Here is a 22,072-nt window from a genome sequence, read left to right as displayed (position 1 = left end):
CTAGCAAAACTGGAGTCAATGGGAATCGGGGGGAAACTCTCCACTAGTTGGAGTCAAACCTAGCACAAAGGAAGATGGTTGTTGTTGTTGGAGGTCAATCATCTCAGTTCCAGGACGTCACTGCAGGAATTCCTCAGGGTAGTGTCCTAGACCCAACCATCTTCAGCTGCTTCCTCAATGACCTTCCTTCCATCATAAAGTCAGAAGTGGGGATGTTCGCTGATGATTGCACAAAGTTCATTTGTGACTCCTCAGATACTGAAGCAGTCCCTGTCCAAATACAGCAAGACCTAGACAATATCCAGGCTAGGGCTGACAAGTGGTAAGTAAAATCCACTCCAGAAAAGTGTCAGACAATGACCATCTCCAACAAGAGAAAATCCAACCACTGCCCCTTGATATTCAATTGCATTACCATCACTGAATCCCCTAACTATCAACATCCTTGGGGTTACCATTGACCAGAAACTGAACTGGACTAGCCACATATGAGCAGGTCGGAGGCTAGGAATCCTATGATGAGTAACTTACCTCCTGACTCTCCAAAGCCTGTCCGCCATCTACAAGGCACAAGTCAAGAGTGTGATGGAATACTCCCCACTTGCCTGGATGAGTGCAGCTCCCTCAACACTCAAGAAGCTTGACACCGTTCAGGACAAAGCAGCCCGCTTGATTGGCACCACATCCACAAATATTCACTCCCTGCTCCAGCGACGCACAGTAGCAGCAGTGTGTACCATCCAGAAGATGCACTGCAGGAATTCACCAAGGCTCCTTCGACAGCACCTTCCAAACCCACAGCCATTAAACATAGAAAATAGGAGCAGGAGCAGGCCATTCAGCCCTTCGAGCCTGCTCCACCATTCATAATGATCATGGCTGATCATCCAACTCAAAAGCCTGCTCCTGCTTTCTCCCCATATCCTTTGATCCCTTTCACCCCAAGAGCTATATCCAGCTCTATTGCTATCTAGAAGGACAAGGGCAGCAGATAAATGGGAACCACCACCTGGAAGTTCCCCTCCAAGTCACTCACCATCCTGACTTGGAAATATATTGCCGTTCCTTCACTGTCACTAGGTCAAAATCCTGGAACTCCTTTCCTAACAACACTATGGATGTACCTACATCACATGGATTGCAGCTCACCACCATCTTCTCAAAGGTCTCTAGGGATGGGCTACAAATGCTGGCCTAGCCAGCGATGTCCACATCCCATGAATGAATTAAAAAGAATTACTGATAGCTGTTGAAAAATTCTAATTCAGATTTAGCAAGATGGTACCAAAAATAAGGGATCTGGGTTATGGGAAACGCTTGAAAAACTAAACCTGCATTCCTCTTGAAATGACAAAATTGAGGAATAATTTGGTAGGTGGTCTCAAAATGATAAAAGGAACAGGTAAGATAAGCAGTAAGTTGATTATGTCAAGTGGTTGGTAAATTACAAACCAAGAAGCCATGTTATCAAACTGGATGCCTGTAGCAGAAATTAAAATAATCCTTTCATTGCAATATGTTATTGCATGTGGATTGCTTTGCCATAATAGGTAAGTGAAGCTTAGTTCATTACAGCATTTGAACATTTAATTTGCTATGTTTTCTCCTTCCACCAGTAAAGACACTGAGACAGCTTCAATGCTCTAGCCCAGCAACAACTACTTTTTAAAAGCAAAATACTGCAGATGCTGGAAATCTGAAATAAAAATAGAAAACGCTGGGAGAGAGAAACCAAGTTAACGTTTCGAGTCTGTATGACTCTTCATAACTCATTTTTGTTCACAGCTTTTTTTTTCTTATTTGCCCTTAGGATGTGGGTAACACTGACAAAGCAACATTATGAAAAGGCCAGCTCAAATATGGGTGTACTGTGAAGCATGTTAGTGGATCAGTTAGATTTTATGACAGTCCAGTAGCGTTCATAATTATTGTTCTGGTGCTAACCCACTGATGTCCAGCAGAAGTGGTTGATTAGCCAAAGGAACTGTATCGCTGTTCCTTCAATGTCGCTGGGTCAAAATCCTGGAACACTTTCCTAACTGCACTGTGGGTGTACCTACACCACATGGACTGCAGTGGTTCAAGAAGACGGCTCACCACCACCTTCTCAAGGGCAACTAGGGATGGGTAATAAATGCTGGCACTCACATTCCATGAAAGAATTTTTTGAAAACATACGGTTATAGTGACAGTGTTTTAGCTACATGCATGCGTTTAAGTGAAAAATACTGTAAACACAGTGCAGGCAAATGTACTTTGCATGTATAGTTACTTGGCAACCATCTACCACTATTCAGTAACCAAGGAAGTAAAGCATTCACAATGGTCAAATGAAACACCAGCACACTCTGCTTTTCACCTTACCATTTTACTAACAAAGCCACAAAAAGATTAAAGTACACGTAGATACATCATACAAGTCTGTTGTCCCCTTAAATGAAATTTTACACCCCCCACCAGCCATATTATGGCATGAGCAGCGTAATATTCAGGTCAGTTGGTTTGTTAACAAGTTCAATTGCCCATTAATTACTTTTTCAAAACGGTGGGCAGTCTGCCGATTTCGGCATTCGCCTGCCTAACGTTTTATGGGGAATGGGTCAAGGTAGGGTGGAAGGCAATGGGTTAGCCATCTGTCATAATTTACATGCTCCCCCTCCCTCTCTGCCAAAAATACACCTGGCAGGGGTGTGTAAAATCCAGCCCCTGGTTTCTCCCTCCCTCCCTTCTTAAATAACAGGATGAAACTTGCAATTTTCCAATCAAAAGACACTATTCCTGAATCAGAAACGCAATTAGCCATATGTGGATTGTGGCTAATATGTTGGTCAACAAGATGCTAGCCCATAAATTACCTGACTTTTTAAAAAAATTGATTTGCACAACTTGCTGAGGGAAATTAACTTCTGAATTCCAGTCTCATTCCATACCACTAAGCAACCATGCCATTAACGTGCGAAAGTAAGCATGAGCAGATTGTGCAATTGTTTTAAGCACTATGGCCAAGGGTAATTCTTCCATTGCCCAATCTTTGAAAATCCCCAATTTCCCATCAATAACTACTTAGAAAGTTATCAGAAATGAATAATTAATGGCTAATGTAATACCTCAATTCAAGAAAGGAGGGAGACATCTGTCATAGGGAAAATACTAGAATCCATTATTAAGGAGGCACTAGCAGGGCATGTAGAAAATCATAATACAATCGGGCAGAATCAACATGGTTTTGTGAAAGGGAACCTGTGTTTGACTAATTTATTAGAGTTCTTTGAAGAAGTAACAAGCAAGGTGGATAAAAGCGAAGCTGTAGATATGGTGAACTTGAATCTCCACAGATAGGTGCCACATCCAAGGTTACTACACAAAAGAAGAACTCGTAGTGTAGGGGTAACATATTATCATAGGGACATAACAGGGTGGATACTGAGAGGATGTTTTCTCTTGTGGGGGAGTCTAGAAATAGAAGGCACAGTTTAAAAATTAGAGGCCTCCCATTTAAGACTGAGATGAGGATTTTTTTTCCTCTCAGAGGGTCACTAGCCTGTGAAATTCTCTTCCTCAGGAAGCAGTGCAGGCTCGTTTAATAAATTCAAAGCTGATTTAGACAAGGGAGTCAACAGTTATGGGGGGGCAGGAAAGTAGAGTTGGGACCACAATCAGATCAGCCATGATCATATTGAATGATGGAGCAGGCTCGAGAGGCTGATTGGCCTATTCCTCCTAATTTTTGTGATTTTGTGACTCTGCTTTTCCCCCTTTCTCTAACTATACCGAAGACCATTGTGGCACACCTATTCGTCATACCTATTGTGAGTTGTGAATTTGTGCACATTGAGTGTGAGCATAAACAGTCACAGCTCTTAAAGTCAAATACCCTGGATAGGTCTGCACATGGAGCATGAGCAAAGCACCAGAGGATAGCCCATGTGGAACTGTAATACTGAATGAGGGGAGAAGGTGAAAAAATTGGGTGGAGCAGAGCTAAGTGTCATATATTCTTGGCATTTATGAGCTTATCAATTAATCAGCCTAATATTATATGTAAGCCTAATTCTTACTTAGCGTATAGCATTAATTATGCAAGTGGAGAAGGAGTTGGTTAAATTTCAGTGTTTTTTTTAATTTATCCTTTCAGGGGTTGTGGGCAAGGGCAGCATTTGTTGCCCCTCCCTGATTGTCCTTGGACTGATTGGCTTGCTAGACCATTTCAGGGGACAGTTAAGTGTCAGCCACAGTGCTGTGGGTCTGGAGTTACATGTAGGTCAGGCCAGTTAGTGAACTAGATTACGTTTTATGACAATTGATGAATAGCTTCATGTCGCTATCACTGAGATTTGCTTTATGTTCCTAATTTATTAATTGAAATTAAATTCCACCAGCTGCCCTGCTGGTCTGTGAACCCATTTCCCCAGAGCATTAGCCTGGGCCTCTAGTTTACTAGTCCGGTGACATTACCACTTTGCCGCCATCTCCCCCAGTTGGTCTGCAGATAACAGAAAGCAGTCCAACCCCTGCCCCCACCCTGTCTCTTCCCACTATGTTAATGCAGTGTGCGGTGTTGAAGGGTCGTGTTGTGGAGACGAGATGAGTTGAGCTGACTGATTCTATTAGTGACTGAAGTCTTGCCAAAGGGAAAAAAATGGTGGATTTTGTGGTTGTCGTGGTTTCCTGGGTGCCTTGTCTTCTTTTTGTTCTTGACCCTGTTTTCTACAAATGCTGTTCCTATTGCTGGCAAATTCAATTAGTGTCATTTCAGGATCACTGCAAAGTCATGTTGTCTTGGTTACCAGCATGGTATTGTTCATACTTCCTTCTTATTTATCACTTTAACTCTTGCCCGTCCTTAAAACCCTAGAGAAGACTGCTGGAAATCCCCATGGTAAATATTGTAATTTCTGCTCTCTCAATTGAGAAGCTTAAATAAAACTTGGAGGGAAAATTCATTTAGTCATATGTGAATTATGTTTAAAGTAGACACTGCATAGACCTTTCCCTGTTGTCTTGTATATGCTGTGTTAACTAGAGGTCCCTAATTAAAATAGGGCATTTTTTAAAGATTTATTTACAAAGGTATGGTGCATCTCAACACTATACTAATACTTTGTTGAGAACAGATTTTCTTTCTCCAAACAAAAGAAAAATTCCCAGACTTTTCTTGATTACGAACACCTCTAAATTTCAAAATGGGTGACTCTCCATTTCTTAAGCAAGGTTTGCATTTAAAGTCATATACTTCCAACAATCCTCTGGCAGTTTTTTAATGGAAAGGGGAAATTATATCAAAACGTTAATAGTTAAATATTGGGTGACTGCTCCACCCTGACTGGCAAAAGATTCCATTTTGTATATTTAAAATAAAGTAGCATTGAATTTTGTTGTTTATTTAGTTTTTGTGAGAAGCAAATATCTGTTAATTTATTTAGGAAATTAGGAACATCCAGGATCAGAAAAGACTGTGCAGTCTACCTGACTGGTTATGAACACTAATCCCTCTGCATTGTCCACTCCCTCAGTTATGTATCCAATTCTTCCCTGAAAAAATGACATACAATCTGCCTTCGTGGGCAGTCTCATCGCTCACTACCCCCAGCATAAAACTGTTAAATTTATCCTGTCTACTTGTCTTTTGAACTTGTACCAATGGCTCCTGGAACCAGATATTGTTCACTTCAGTCTCTCACGCTCCCACTCCCATCTCACTTTATCATCTCTCTTCTGCTCTTCCATTTTTCTCACTGCTTTTTTTTTCCCCTACATCATTTTCTTATGTGATCACCTACTTGATTTTTCTTGTGCTCTCTCTGTCCATCCTCCCCTTCGCTGTTCACTCACTCAGAAATATTTAAGCATTAAAGAATTCATGTCATTTGTCAGTAGGCCAGGCACAGAATGAGTGTCCAAAGGTGGTAGAGGAGCAATTTAGGATTCTATTCCTTTTGTCTTTACTTGATTTAGAAAGATTTCACGGTGAGGGATGAGCTGCAGCAGACGGACGTAGAGCACTGGCTTGGATTCATCACATTTCTCTGCGAAGTTTTTGGAATAATGCGAAGCAACACAGGAGAGCCCTTCCGTGTGCTTGTCTGCCCTATTTACACATGTCTACGAGAGGTAAGTGAAGCCACAGGATTGTGACTCGGAATAGAGCCTGTGATAATGCAGATTATACAAGGGACCAATGTGCCTGGTGACCTTTCCTTGCTTAAGTCTGTCTTATGGTATTGATCTGAGCCAATCCTTTGTGGAATCCTGTTCCTTTCCCCAGAGTGCTTGATAAGAAACCTAAATTGGAGAAAAAGTTTTTTTCTAAACACCTAATTTGTAGAATTTTAGTAAAGTTACCTTTCTTGGCAGTTCGACTGATGAGCCTTACAGCAGGAAAGTAAGTGGTTCAATCCCTTGTACTGAAATACTCTATCTAAACTGTAACTGGTATGGGGACAATTCAAATTGTATCATCCCCCGGGGCAGAGAAAGGGGGAAGATCAGCCAGAATTCCCATACCTGATCACTTTCTATTTATCACTTTTCCTGCTGAAAAGAGAGCGTGTGTGGATAAGGTTGATCATGATGCCACCCAGCATTGATTTGAAACAAGGAAATGGCAGAGACTTTGAACAAGTATTTTGCCTTCACAGTAGAAGACCCAAAAAGTACCCCAAGAATAATAGAAAAGCAGGGGGCCAAAGGGAGGGAGGAACTTAAAACAATCACAATCACTAGAGAAAAAGTACTAGGAAATCTGATGGAACTAAAGGCTGACAAGTCTCCTGGACCTGATGACCTGCATCCTAGGATCGTTAAAAAAGTGGCTGTGGAGGTAGTGGATACATTGGTTGTAATCTTCCGAAATTCCCTAGATTCTGGAAAGGTCCCAGCGGATTGGAAAGCCACAAATGTAGCAGCACTTTTCAAAAAAGGAGGGAGACAGAAAGCAGGAAACTATAGGTCCATTATTAATAAGGTAGTAGTAGGACATTTCGAAAATCATAATATAATCAGGAAGAGTCAATATGGTTTTGTGAAAAGAAAATCTTGTTTGACAAATGTATTAGAGTTCTTTCAGGATGTAACAAGCAGGGTAGATAAAGTGGAACCAATGGATGTAGTGTATTTGGATTTCCAAAAGGCCTTTGATAAGGTGCCACATAAAAGGTTACTGCACAAGATAAGAACTCATCGTGCTGGTGGTAACATAGATAGAAGATTAGCTAATGAACAGGAAACGGAGAGTTGGGATAAATGAGTCCTTTCCAGGTTGCAAACTGTAACTAGTTAAGTCCCAGAGGGATCAGTGCTGGGGCATCAACTATTTACGATCTATATTACTGACTTGGGTGAAGGGACTGACTGTATTGTAGCCAAATTTGCTGATGATACAAAGATAGTTGGGAAAGCAAGTTAAGGAGGATACAAAGAGTCTACAAAGGGATGTGTATAGGTTAAGTGAATGGGCAAAATGTTGGCAGATGGAATATGGTGTAGGAAGATGCGAGGTTGTCCACTTTGGCAGGAAGAATAGAAGAGCAGAATGTTATTTAAACGGAGAGAGACTGCAGAATGCTGCAGTAGAGAGGGATCTGCGTGTCTTTGTACATAAATAATTAATAAATAATTAGGAAGGCAAATGGAATGTTGGCCTTCATTGCAAGGAATGGAGTATAGAAGTAGGGAACTCTTGCTACATCTGTACATCTGAGTGGTGAGACCACACCTAGAGTACTGCGTGCAATTTTGGTCTCCTTACTTAGGGGGGGATATATTTGCATTGGAAGCAGTTCAGAGAAGGTTTACTAGGCTGATTCCTGGGATGAAGGTGTTGTCTTAATGCGGAAAGGTTGAGCAGGTTGGGCCCATACACATTGGAGTTTGGAAGAATGAGAATCTTGTTGAAACGTATAAGATTCTGAGGGGACTTGACAGCATAGATGCTGAGAGGTTGTTTCCCCTCATGGGGGAATCTAGAACTGGGGGCACAGTTTAAAAATAAGGGGTCTCCCATTTAAAACGGAGATGAGGAGGAATTTCTTCTCTGAGGGTTGTTAGTCTTTGGAATCCTCTTTCCCAGCATGCAGTGGAGGCTGGGTCATTGAATATACTCAAGGCTGGGTTGGACAGATTTTTGATCTATTAGGGAGTGAAGGGTTATGGTGGCAGGCAGGAAAGTAGACTTAAGGCCACAATCAGATCAGCCATGATCTTATTGAATGCTGGAGCAGACTTGATGGGCCATATGGCCTACTGCTGCTCCTATTTCGTATGATCTTATGATTAACTTACCAAGACACACCTCTCTAGGCTTCAGTTGGGTGAGCTACTGGAGGGCAGGTAACATTCCCATCAAGAGTCAAAACCTTGAGGATGATAAGGGAGATGATTAATAGGAGAATAAAAAGAAACTTTAAAGGGGACAGAAACTGATAGTTGATATCCATGTAAAAGTATTCTATTATGGGAATTCCATCCCAGCAAAGTCCTACATGTGTCCCGAGTAGATCTGTTTATTTTCGTGGGCGTGACAAATTTGCATTAGGCTGATCCAGAACTACTCAACACAGAGAAGGCAAGCTGCTCCTGGTGCACCGAACAGTTGAAGGTGTGCATGTGGAGGACTAGACTGTATTGAATGTAAGAAGTAAGAAAAGGCAGAGGGCACTGTGAAAATGACCTCTATCCATTTATTATATAGATTCGTAGAATTATACATGGCTGGAGAAGGCCATTCATTCTATTGTATCTATACCGGGGCTCTTTGGTAGAGTTATTGAATTAATCCCACTCACCTGCTTTTTCCTTATAGCCCTGTAAAATGTTTGCTTCCAAGTATTTATCCAGTTGTCCTTTGAATGTTACTGTTGAATCTGCTTCCACCACCTTTTCAAGCGGTGCATTCAGGTCACTATTAACTTTTTTTTTAAATGTTTTTCTCAGGTCCCTTCTGGTTCTTTTGCCAATATCTTACATCTGTGTCCTCAGGGTACTGACCCTTCTGGCCCCGGAGGCAGTTTCTCCTTACTTACTGTATGAATCCGTTCATTATTTTTTAACACCTCTTACAAATTTCCTCTTAATGTTTTCTGCTCGAAGGAGAACAAGCCCAGTTTCTCCAGTCTCTCCACATAGCTGAAATGAAGCCCCTCATCCCTGGTACCCTCTCCAGTGTCTTGATGTCCTTCCTGAAGTGTGATATCCAGAATTGTACACAGTATTCCAGTTGAGGTCTGCCTGCTGCTGTATAAAGGTTTAAAATAATTTGGTGATGGGTGAGGGGCGTTCAACACTGCACTGGGCAGCATGTTACCAACTGAGCCTTTGAGAAAGCCCGTGAAACATGAGCTACTTCGACGTTCACATGACACAGTGACATTTCTGAAGAGCATCACTTCATCCTTAAAATCATCATGGCTTTCCAGGTGTTCCATTTCTCGTCCTGCTGACTTGCATCTCAATCATCCTAAAATTTCAATCCTCTGGTTCAAATTTCATTCCAAAAAAGAAAATTATTGCCAAAAGCAGCAATGTTAAGTTTTTTTTCTTCAAACACTGTGTAGCTTGTGTATTTCCCTGCCTTTTCTTTCCTTCTTCCAAGCTGTCAGGGTTTTTTGACAGAATCCAGGGTTTTTTTACTCTCACTTTGATCATCCTCAACTTCCAGTCCCCCACCTTCAACAAAGAGGCACTTGTGTTGTGCCAGTTATTTTTGTTTTAATAAGGCCAGTATAAAGAAAACACTTCAGCAAAGTGGAACCTTTGTGGCAGTGAATATCCCGTAATGTGAGATTACCAAACCATCTCAGAAAAAAAAGTCCATGTATAACTTTCAAAGCAAAGCATTAAAGGGACGATGTATGGAGTAAAGGTTTTGGGGGGATGGGTAGAAGGCACTCTACCGGTAGTTTGTAGCATTTCTGCTATGTAACTTCAGACTATAACAGATCACCTCTCAAAATTAATCTATTTGGTGGCATATGACTGGCTATTGGCATTTTGATATCATTGTGTGATTTTTGTTTTACGAAAGTGAACCAGCTGACAGAGTGTTGGATTCTGCCATGTAACAAACTGATTACTTGGCTGACAGTTGTTAGCAATGGAGAGGTCGCAGTGGTGCCATGGGATGCTCTCTGAAGGTGAGGCTGGGAAGCAGCTTTAATCTGCATCTAACCTCTGCTATGCCCTGCCTATGAGTGCTTGGAGTTAATAGTTTTTTTTTTAGCATATCTTCACACACAAGCTTTTCTTTGCCTTTGGGGGATAGTGGGGAAATGGTAGAAGGATTCCTGACTGATTGTCAGTCCGTTAAACCACGTCATGAACACTCTCTCTGTGACTAACAGATCCTGTCACTCAACAGGCTGTTCAAACCATTGATCACTGGTGCATTGTACAATGCACTGCAGTAATGCATTAAGTTTAGTTCGACAGTACCTCCCTCTCCTATCAACAAAAAGAATAAGAGCAGCAAAGTTTGGTAGAATTTTTATCTCCCAAGTCACTTACCATTCTGACTTGAACATATAAGGTAGAATCTTATGAAGCTCCTGGGAGTGGGAAATGAGGAGGGCGGGGGCACTTAATTGAGGGGGGATGCCGAAAGTCAGCTTGCAGAGGGTGGGATGAATCTACATTATTAAGTTGGTGGTGCATTGAGGATGGATCAGCAAGCATCAAGAACCTCTTTTAATATATTTTCATGCCGTGTTTGTTCATTAAAAGGGAACCTTGCCAGAGTTAAGCGTATATTTATAATTAAGTAATCATACGAGCATATGAATTAGAAGCAGGAGTAGGCCACTCGGCCCCTTGAGCTTGCCCCAACCTCTGAGAGAAAAAATTCTCATCTCTGTCTTAAATTGGCGACCCCTTATTTTTTAAACAGCGACACCTAGTTCCAAATTCTCCCACAAGAAGAAACATCCTCTGAACATCCACCCTGTCAAGACCCCTCAGTGTCTTAATGGTTTCAATTAAGTCGCCTCTTACTCTTCTAAATTCAAGTGGATGCAAGCCTAACCTGTCCAGCCTTTCCTCATAAGACAATCAGCGAATGAGGCTTCAGATTCACGACTGCTTAAATGTGACATGCAGCAGGCGAGGTAGTCTTCCTGGTGGATTTGAACTGAATGGTCTCCTATCTACAATCCTGAGTAAGGGGAGCTTTGTTCAACTGCTAGACAGGAGGCATTGATGATGGAGGTTGGGTGGTGGCAATCAAAGGAGAACAGGGCATGGCTGATCAAGGGAGAGAGGTGGCAGCTCTACAAAGTCTCGTGAGCTGCAGAAGGAGGAAGCTGGATGATACAGAGATGTCCAATGTCCAAAGACAGTAGGTCAAGCATGATTGTGGGGAGATCAAGGGTTATACAGGAAAGGTCAATAGTGAAGTCCTGAAAGCCGAGGGAAACAGAGTCAAAGATGGTAGAGGGAGGGCTGAGGATGATAGATGACAGGTCAAGGGTAAGGGGGCAGTTCCAGTGTGCCAGGGGGCTGACCGATGGTGATGGGGGGAGGCTCTAGGGTGAATAATAGTTGGTCAAAGGTGATGGGGTGGTGGGTCCAGGATCACTGAAAGCAGTGCAACGATGCTGGAGTAAGGGTCAAGGGTGATGGAGGGAAGCTCAAAGGTGACTGAGGAGGGAGCTGGGAGGTGCGGAGGAGGCAAGATCCTAACATCCCGGGTGTGATGGTCCTGTGCGCTGTGACAGCAGCTCCGGGAATCCAAGGTTGAAGATCTTGCATGAGGAATGAGCCAGATAACAGACATCAGGGGCCGGATTTTGGTGGAGGAGGCTGGGAGGTCGAGTTAGAAAACTTCCCAACCTGGCAGACCCATTTCCTTTAAAGAGACCCCCATCTCCCATATTTTTGTGTCGGGGAGATGGGGGAAAGATAAAGTCGGGCACTCTGCCTAAGGCGGCAATGGAGGTGGACGGATAGCAAGGGCAGCAGACTAGAACGCCCACCTCCATTTACTGGGACATCAGCCCAGTTTTAATGATGAATGAATAATCTCTGGACCACATGTGAAAATTGGCATAGGGTAAACAAGATTAGAGAAGTAAATGCGTGGCTCAAAGATTGGTGTGGGAGAAATGGATTCTGATTCATGAGGCACTGGCACCAGTACTGGGGAAGATGGGAGCTGTTCCATTATTATGGACTTCATTTGAACCATGCTGGGACCAGCAACCTGGAGAATTGTATAACTAGGGTTGTAGATAGGACTTAAACTAATTGGAGGGGAGGGTTCAATTGAAGGGAAGTTTAAAAGATCAAAAAGATATGAGAGAGCAGAGGTGCAGAGTAGTGAGGAGGCGAAGGATAATCAAAGTGTGACAGGAAGGGGCAGAAAATATAAGCAGAAGAGTGCAGCAGAAATTAGAACCTGAAGGAGTAATAATGGTAAAAAGTCAAAGCTTAAGGCTCTTTACCTGAATGCATGCAGCATTTGTAACAAGATAGATGAGTTGACAGCACAAATAGAAATAAATGAATATGACTGGATAGCTATTACAAAGGCATGGTTGCAGGGTGACCAAGACTGGGAACTCAATATTCAAGGGTATTCGACATTCCAGAAAAAGAGGCAAAAAGGAAAAGGAGGTGGGGTGGCTTTGTTACTCAGTATCAGTGCGGTGGTGAGTTGTGATATAGGTGCAATAGATAGTGATGTGGAATCAGTTTGGGTGGAAATAAAGAATAGCAAAGGGAAGAAGTCATGGATGGGAGTCTTTTATAGGCCCCCGAAGAGTTGCCTCACTGTAGGACAAAGTATATATCGGGAAACAATGGAGGTGTGTAAGAAGGGCGTTATAATTATCATGGGTAGTTTTAATCTGCATACTGACTGGACAAATCAGATTGGCAGGGGTAACATGGAAGACGAATTTGTAGAGTGCATCAGGGATTGTTTCTTAGAGCAATACATTGCAGAACCTACCCAGGAGCAGGCTTTTTTGGATCGATTTTAGGGGGTAGTGATCACAAAATGGTAGATTTTCAAATTCAATTTGAGGAGAGCAACTCGGGTCAGAAACCAATGTCCTCAACTTAAATAAAGGCAATTACAGAAGTATGAAGAAAGAGTCCTCTAAAGCAGGCTGGGAAATTAGACTAAGGGGAAAGTCAGTGAGTGAGCAGTGGCAGTTATTTCATAACGCTCAGCAAAAATTTATTCTGGTCATAAAGAAGGGCTTGATGAGAAGGATGAATCACCTGTGGTTAACAAAGGTGGTCAATCAAAAAAAAAAAGCAGCGAAAACTAGTGGCAGGCCAGAAGATTGGGATTTTTTTAGGAACCAGCAGCAGATGACTAAAAAGCTAATAAAGAGGGAGGAAATTGGCTATGAAAGTAAATTAGCAAGAAATATAAAAACGAACAGCAAGAGCTTCTATGGGTATATAAAAAGAGAGTGGCTAAAGCGAGCATGGGACCCTTGGAAGATGTGACTGGAGAATTGATAATGGGGAGCCAGGAGATGGCAGATAATTTAAACTAATATTTTGCATCGGTCTTCACGGTAGAGGACACTATAAACATCCCAAAGACATCCGATAAGCAAGGAGCTAATGGGAGGAAAGATCTTGTAACAGTCTCTATCACGAGGGACAAAGTATTTGAGAAACTAATGGGACTAAAGACAGATAAGTCGCCAGGACCTGATGACCTGCGTCCAAGGGTTTTAAAGGAAATGGTTGCAGAGATGGTGTAGGCATTGGTTGAAATATTCCAGAACTCACTGGATTGAATGTGATGTCCCTGTTCAAGAAGGGAGGGAGCCAAAAAGCAGGAAACTATAGACCAGTCAGCCTAACATCTGCTGTTGGGAAAACGCTAGAGTCCATCATTTAAGGAAGAAATAGCAGAACATTTAGAAAAGCTTAACACATGGTTTTGTGAAAGGGAAATCATGTTTGACAAGTTTGCTAGAGTTCTTTGAGGATATAACAAGCAGAGTTAATAAAGGGGAACCGGTAAATGTAATGTATTTGGATATCCAGAAGGCATTCAATAAGGTGCCAAAAGATAAAAGGTTATTGCACAAGATAGGAGTTCACTGTATTGGGAGTCATGTATTAGCATGGATTGAGGATTGGTTAACACACAAGACAGAGTCAGGATTAATGGGTCTTTTTCAGGTTGGAAAGATGTGACTAGTCAAGTGCCACAAGAATCAGTCCTAGGCCCTCAATTATTTACTTGGAGGAGGGAGCAGAGTGTAATGTGTCCAAATTTGCTGCTGATACAAAAATAGGCATGTTGTGATGAGGACATAAGGAATCTGCAAGAGGATATAGATAGGTTGAGTGAGCGGGCAAAAACTTGGCAGATAGAGTTTAATATAGGAAAGTGTGAGGTCATGCACTTTGGTGGGAAGAATCAAAAGGCAGACTATTCTTTAAAAGGAGAGAGACTCCAAAAAAGTGCAGCACAGAGGGATCTGGGTGCTCTTGTGCATGAAATACAAAAAGTTAGCATACAGGTGCGGCAAGTAATTAAGAAGGCAAATGGAATTTTAACTTGTATTGCTAGGGGCTTGGAGTTTAAAAATAGGGAAGTCTTGTTACAATCGTACAGGGTGTTGCTGAGGCTGCACCTCTGGAGTACTGTGTACAGTTTTGGTCCCCATATTTAAGAAAGGAAATACTGGCATCGGAGGCAGTTCAAAAGAGATTCACTAGGCTGATTCCTGGGATGAAGGGGTTGACTTAACAAGAATGGCTAAACAGGTTAGGCCTTTATTCATTAGCGTTTAGAAGAATGAGAGAGGATCTTATTGAAATGTATAAATTCTGAGGGGGCTTGACAGGGTAGGTGTTGAACAGATGTTTCCACTAGTAGGGAATCTCGAACTAGGAGTTACAGAATAAAAGGACACTCATTTAAAACTGAGATGCAAAGGAATTTCTTCTTTCAGAGGGTAATGAATGTCTGGAATTTTCTACCCCAGAGAGTTGTGGAGGTTAGGTCACTGAGAGTATTTAAAGAGGAGGTAGATAGATTTTTGAAATATTGGGCAGTTGAGGGCTATGAGGAGTTGGCACAAAAGAGGAATTGAGGCCTGGGGCAAGTCAGCCATGATCTCATTGAATGGCAGGGCAGGCTTGAGGGGCCAAATTGCCTACTCCTGCTCTTATTTCTTATGTTCTTATGAATAACCAGGTGGCCTTTTTTCAAAGCTGCACCAGATGTCCTGTCAATCAAAGCAGTCCAGGAGCAAGTGAATGCTGCTGAAGATTGTTTTCCCTTTTAAAAGGACCCTGGGCATTTAAACCATTTCAGATTATTACACTCGAGATCCCAAGCAGTGTATTCTTAAGTTTTGAATGCATAAAAACACTTCCCAATGGAAAAAAATTTCTAATGCATCTCAAAACTTATACAATGCTGATCATTGTAATGGTCAACTTATCTCTGCAGGACTGATCACTTCAGTAAAAATACATGTAACTTAAAATACAGCATATAAGTATTGAAACTGAAAGAATAGTTTTCTTTTTGTATTTCAAAGCCCATCAGTGAAAGAATTCTAGAAGCAGGTGGCTGTATTTTTATTTGGTTCCCCATTTGGGACTGGGGTTCTCCCTTGGTTCATAATTCCTCTGAAGTGCCATGAACTACATCTCCTAACAAAACAGGCCTGATTCCATGAAAATAACAGGGGGTCTAGAATGCTCACTACCGCAGTGGAGTAGGCAAGGGCTAGATTGTTGAGGACCTGCTACCTGCACCCCATTCCCAAAGCCATAAAAATGAGGCAGAAATGCTGGAATCAGGTCCTTTCTGCGATTTTTAAGTCCACTTCATTTCAATATGGATCGAGGCATGAAAATCCAGGCCCTAATTTTCTCTTTCATTCCTGAATGTTTAAGGTTATGTTGATGGTTAAGAAAAATTGAAATGAAAAATTTGTCATGTTTTCAAGATACTCAGACGTCATCATTGTAATCTTGCATGCAGACTGTTTTAAGCATACCTGTGTGAAGTTACTGATATGGGATTGTGCAAAGTAGAGATGAAAAGCAGGTGCCTGGGTGTTGGCCCTTTCTGATGTACAAGGGAATGAGCATTTCACAAGCGATTGGGTGTGTTGATTAACCCTCCAACTGCTTCAACCAGATTTTTCACTAAATATTAAAATGTATTAAAATTAATATTTCTCTGAGGGTTGCAAATCTTTGGATTTCTCTACCCAGAGGGCTGTGGAGGCTCAGTTGTTGAGTATATTCAAGACCGAGTTCAATAGATTTTTGGGCGCCAGAGGAATTTAGGGATACAGGGATAAGATGGGAAAGTGAAGTTGAGGTTAAAGGTCAGGACATTCAGCTGTGGAGGCCATCATGACCATTTCGAATCCCATATACATTAGTTACCAAGTGTGAAAGTCCTAGATGTACCGGGAGTACTTGGCCCTTAATTTAAGACTGGCAGCAGTTATTCTTAAGAAACACCTTTTCCGTTAAGAGGAAACAAAGCAGAAAATTGCAATTTTGAATGCAAAATCCTCTTAGATTATTGCGTGGAGGAGATCCTCGAGGAAAAGTGATCTAAAAGGAAAATGGCTCTCGCCTATAAGTCACTCTGCACCACAAATTGCAATGATCAGTGAAAGTGCCATTAACTTTTCTATTGTATCATGTCATTGCAAGTAGATTAGCACATTTTGTCTTTGAACTTATATGAAGTCAATTGTACCTATTTTGTCTTGTTTCCTTCCTATAATCGGATTTTGCCACTACGCCTTAGCTGTTACAATCACAAGATGTCAAAGAAGATGCTGTTCTGTGTTGCTCGATGGAGGTAGGTTTTTATTTCATATTTTCCATGTTATTGCTATACTGACTGCAATCCAACAGCCAATTCTGTAAATATCTGTCTTGTTGCTGAACCTAAATAGTTTTGTGATCTTTCATATTGGGCTTTGCCATGTAAGAGTCCTGGACAGTTCAACATTATGTATTTCTGTAGCAGATGAGGATTGTTGGTCTGTGGCCGGTAAGAAAAATCAACATTCAGTTTGAGTGGTGAACCTTTGTGAGACCATAATTAATGGCCATTCATAGAGATGACAGAGAAAGCGGACAATACAAGCCCATATTTGCGCCATCATCACCAGCCGGATCACACAAATGCTCTATCTTCTACCACGCTGCTCACTGGCCAGTACAGCAGAAAGCAAAGTAAAAGGCTGAAGTGTAGGTATTTCCACCCTATCCCTGCCAGATTTACTTGATCTGGTCAAAACTGATAACCATATTACCCTTCTAAGGCCAGAGCCTAAGTGTTGGCCAAGACAGGGCTAAGTGCTGAGTCATTTTGCTTCAACACAGAGGCATAGAACATGACGTCACACCTGAGATTTTTCGTAAGGGGAGTTCTTGAGACCAAGGAAATGTAGCTGAGTCAACTGCTTCCCAACATGTAGACAAAGGAGAAGGAGGGAAAATCGAGCCCATCACTACAGGCGCACTTGAATAACTACTAGCAACATGCAAAGAGTTTTTCAACCTGATCCTCTCAGGCAGCGTTGCATGATGCAGGGAGCGTGGAGGAAAGCTCAGCTGACAAAAATAGCCAGCTGTTCTCCCTTAAAGCCGATGTACACAGAAAATTAAATGATCAGGAAATGTACCAATAGCTTTTTGTGTAATACATTACAATTGTAAGTAGATTGATGCAATGAAGCCTTATCTTCGAATTTATATTAACCCTCCCCTCTTATAATGGGTTTTTGTTTCTGACCATTCCTCCAGTACAGGAAGCAAATGTACAAGTCCAGGCAATGAGTGACAGAAAACTATTTATTCACAAAGTGCATTGTCAGCAATACCCAATTTTTTTCTTCACACATGCAGAGATCACTGAATGGCAATCAGGAGGGGAAACCATGGCTGATTTCTCCCTCAACTCCCAATGTGAGGTCCAGTGTAGTGCACCGACTATCACCTTACTTGGGATCAGCGTAGACTAGACTTTTAACTTAGGGGCCTTGTGGTCTGGATCACTTGGTACCTCAGTAAATCGTGTATTGGATCACTTGAACCATCAGAGTTGTATGCTGTATCTATTGACAATACTTTCTACTTCCTAAACTAAAGGATGAAACCCTTTATCAGCAGGCATCGTTTAGAGTAGGAGTAAAAAAGAAGAGAGCAAGACAGGGGGAGAAAATATAAAATCGTCTTAGAAATGATTTTTAATCTCCATCTCTGATCTGTCTTAATCATTGCTTATAGTCCTTTCAAGTGGTTTGACAGTGTAAACTTTGACCTATACCCTTTGACCCATTTGACAGCTGCAGAGCACAGGCAAGCTGCTGGAGGAACAGCTGCCAGAGATGATGACAGAGCTGCTGGCAGCAGCACGCGACAAGATGCTTGGCCCCTCAGAATCGGCGTTGACGCGATCCCTCCTTCTCGAAGTCATTGAGCTACACGCCAATAACTGGAACCCGCTGACCCCCACCATCACGCAGTACTACAACAAAACCATCCAGAAACTAACTGCTTAAAAAAAGAAAAAAATAAACAGGGGGGAAAAAAAGAGAAAACAGGAAGAAGGAGGAACAAAATATAGGAAGGTGCTGTCTTTTTTTATATATAAAAAAAGACTCTTTACTGGAAAGAAGGGGAATGTATTAGATAAGAAGAGGAATGGAAAGATAAGTCCCAGCATGCAGAGAATCATTTTCGGGGCGCGTTCTTTCATTCAAGTGCCAAGCCTCCCTTTCCCCCTCCTGTGCTTTTGATTGTAGTTGATCCATTGACAGCACAGCAACTCATGGTTTGTGGAGGGCTGGAGCTAGCCTGGTATTGTGCTGAGTGTGTGTATGTGTGTGCGCTCTGTGTGCTTTTTTTGTTCTGCCATTGTGACAGCCGTCTTGCTAAGCAATTGGCAGAAGGTGACACTCAGCAGATGGCCTGGCAGGACAATAGGAAGCACGTTCTATGCCAGGCTTGAAAATCAATTACTTCATGCAGGGCTGGTTTTAAGTTGACCTTTTTTTTTGTTTTATACACTCTTTCTAATTGCTCAAATTCTAGGAAAGGAAACAAGGAAAAATAAAAAAGATCGAGTTTACATTGGAACTTCAGCTGCATGTTCTTTTTGTACAAAGCTGAAAATTTTAATTTACTCAGCTTCCAAAACAATTTCTTCCAGAAGATTCTGAAGCTATGCATTTGGGTTAAGTGACTGAAAGTGCAGGTTTGAATCCTTCAATGTTGCATTTTGATTGAAGTGTGAGATGGTGGTCCCTGGGTACCAGAGCAAATCTCCCAGTACTTGACCGTGTCCCGGTGCTGTGATTGATAAAGGCTAAATGAAGACTTGACTTGGCCTCATACACTAAAATGGGCAATGGTAGATCCAGTATCTAAAGCTAAGAAGGGACAACATGGATTAAATGTGAAGTACCTGCTAATATATTGCTAACGGGAGGATATTCCCCTAAGTTTACAGTATTCTATTTAGACTGCAAGTCTACAATTCATTTAATGTAATTATTGATTTTTTTTCTCAAAACAGTTTACCTACATCAACCAGTAAAATAATTCCCAGTATTATTTCTGGCTCAGTCACATGATGAGCACGGAGAGCCACCTTCATGATACTTCTAGCAAAACCAGTTTGAGAATGGCTCTAACCTTGATTATTATGTCAGGTGATGAATAGCCTGGAGTATGCTCAAAGTATCAAACAATGATAAACAGGTTATCTGCTCATTATCACATTGCTATTGTGGGAACTTGCTGTGCACAATTTGGCTGCCACTTTTTCTACATTACAAAAGTGACTACACTTCATAAGTACTTCATTGGCCATTAAGAGCTTTGGGATGTCCTGAGGTTGTGCAAGGCGCTAGATAAATGCAAGCCTGTCTTTTTTTATGTTATAAAATGTTGAAAGTTCAGTTTTACAGCTTCTGGCTTTGAACTCCACAGTATGTTGCTGCCTCATAACACACTACAGACTCTGTGTTAACTTGTGTAATAAATGCTGACTGAATTATCTTGCACAATAAGTGCTAAGTGAATCATTTTGTGTAAGATGTGCTGACCGCGCTGTCTTATGGTAATCATCTTGATTATCATTCAACAATCTGACAATGATTGATTATTGTTATTGGCATCATTCAATTGTACAAAGCATCCAATCATCGTTCTCTGGTAGACTCCTCCTGACAGGGAAAGGGAGAAAACTGAACTCTATGTATTATAACATATAGTTGGGAGCATTTATAAACAAGGCTTCTTGGTCAACTGTATGAAGATTAACACATTTATAGCCTCCACTACCAGTTGTAATGTTGCCAATGGCTTTGTCGGATGGTAGACTCTTAACAAAGTGATAGGAAATCAGGTTTAACTTGGAGAATGAATGAGAGCAGTCTTGCTGTTGGTTAAATCTTTTGAAGCCTGGTCAGTTTTTTTTCTGCAGTAATGATGAGCAGGTTTTGTTACAGATAAGTCCAAGATCTAAACAATTTAATGAATGGATTTGGCAGTAGCCACTTATATTTTAACGGTGTGCAGGAGCAGAGCACCACTAACTATGTGGCACTTCCTCTGTTTCATTTTACATTGTTGCAGTACAACTAGAGGCTAATATTTAGTTCTGCCCTTAGATCCAAACTTCAAAATCCCATGGAGATTTGAGTGAAAATACCACTGTAGGTGTGAATTTTCCATTCTTTGCACTATGGTATTCTGCGAGGAGTGGGATATTGAAGTCAGGATGGGGATGGAGGTTGACTTTAATTTGTTTTCACATGACATTAATGGGGCGGTAACTGCCTCAAACTAGGGTTGTTAGCTGTATCACCCTTTTAATCACAATGATAAGGCCGATGCTAACTTGAAAGGCACCCATCATTGGCACCCAAGCGCCAATCCTGTTTCAGGGGTTAGAGCCCTTTTAATGTGCCCTGATTTTTTTTTTACTCGTTAACTGAATTTGAACGTCGCTGGCTAGACCAGCATTTGTTGCTCATTCTTGATTGCCCTTGAGAAGATGGTGCTGTGTCACCTTCTTGAACTGCTGCAGTCCATGTGGTGTAGTTACACCCACAGTGCAGTTAGGAAGGGAGTTCCCATCTGCATGTGGCCTTGTTCTTTTAGGTGGTAGAGGACATGGTATTGGAAGGTGCTGTCAAAGGAGCCTTAGAGCATTGCTGTGGTGCATTTTGTAGATGGCACACACTGCTGCCACTGTGCATCATTGGTAGAAGGAGTGACTGTTTAAGGTAGTGGATGGAGTGCAAGTAAAGCAGGCTGCTTTGTCCTGGATGGTGTCATGCTTCTTGAATGTTGTTGGAGCTGTACTCATTCAGGCAAGTGGAGGGTTTCCATTACACTCCTGACTTGTGTCATTTTAGCTTGAAAAGGCATTTGGTTAGGTGCCACATGAAAGGTTACTGCACAAGATAAGAGCTCATGGTGTTTGGGGGGGGCGGTGATATATTAGCATGGATAGCTGATTGGCTAACTAACAGGAAGCAGAGAATTGGGATAAATTAGTCATTTTGGGCTTGTCAGGCTTGTCAGGGTAAATGCAGGGAGGATGTTTCTTCTCACAGAAGAACTAGATCTAGGGGGTATGGTTTAAAAATAAGAAGTTTCCCATTTAGGAGGGAGATGGGGAAGAATTTATTTTCTCAGATGGTCATTAGTCTTTGGAGTTCTCTTCCACAGAGAACAGAAGAGGCTGGGACATTGAATATGTTCCCACTGTGTTAGACAGATTTTTGACCGACCAGGGAATTAAATGTTACGGGGGACAGGCAGGAACATGGAGTTAAGGTCACAATCAGATCACCCGTGATCTTACTGAATGATGGAGCAGGCTCAGTGGGCTGATTGGCCTAATTCCTGGTCCTTTTTCTTCTGATCTTATGAAAATGATCACAACGCATGCTAGTCAAGCTCTGATCATCAGTTCCATGGGTGACAAAGTTGAAGAAGCCCAACAAAGATTCAGATTAAAATAATTTTTGTGAGGCCCAAAAGGGCAGGAGTACTCCAAAGGACCTCCCCCAATACCCCCAACTTATCTTGCTGCTGTATAGGGTTG

General features: G+C 41.8%; 1 protein-coding gene across 6 annotated transcripts in view; it reads left to right on the top strand.

Annotated features, from left to right (window-relative positions):
* ctif (CBP80/20-dependent translation initiation factor) overlaps positions 1–20,958 on the top strand; it is a 277,408-nt gene extending 256,450 nt beyond the window's left edge. For all 6 annotated transcript variants that reach the window (XM_041203643.1, XM_041207545.1, XM_041206811.1 and 3 more), the window contains 3 exons: positions 5,956–6,111; positions 16,748–16,801; positions 18,297–20,958. In XM_041203643.1, coding sequence (XP_041059577.1) covers positions 5,956–6,111; positions 16,748–16,801; positions 18,297–18,512 — 426 coding nt within the window. In that variant the 3' untranslated portion in view covers positions 18,513–20,958. The remainder of the gene's footprint in view (positions 1–5,955; positions 6,112–16,747; positions 16,802–18,296) is intronic.
* Positions 20,959–22,072: the final 1,114 nt, after the last annotated feature.

Source organism: Carcharodon carcharias, chromosome 1 (assembly GCF_017639515.1).
Source record: "Carcharodon carcharias isolate sCarCar2 chromosome 1, sCarCar2.pri, whole genome shotgun sequence".
NCBI classification, from domain to species: Eukaryota; Metazoa; Chordata; class Chondrichthyes; order Lamniformes; family Lamnidae; genus Carcharodon; species Carcharodon carcharias.
The sequence above is the reverse complement of the archived record's forward strand: the minus strand, read 5'-3'. Positions and strand labels throughout refer to the sequence as shown.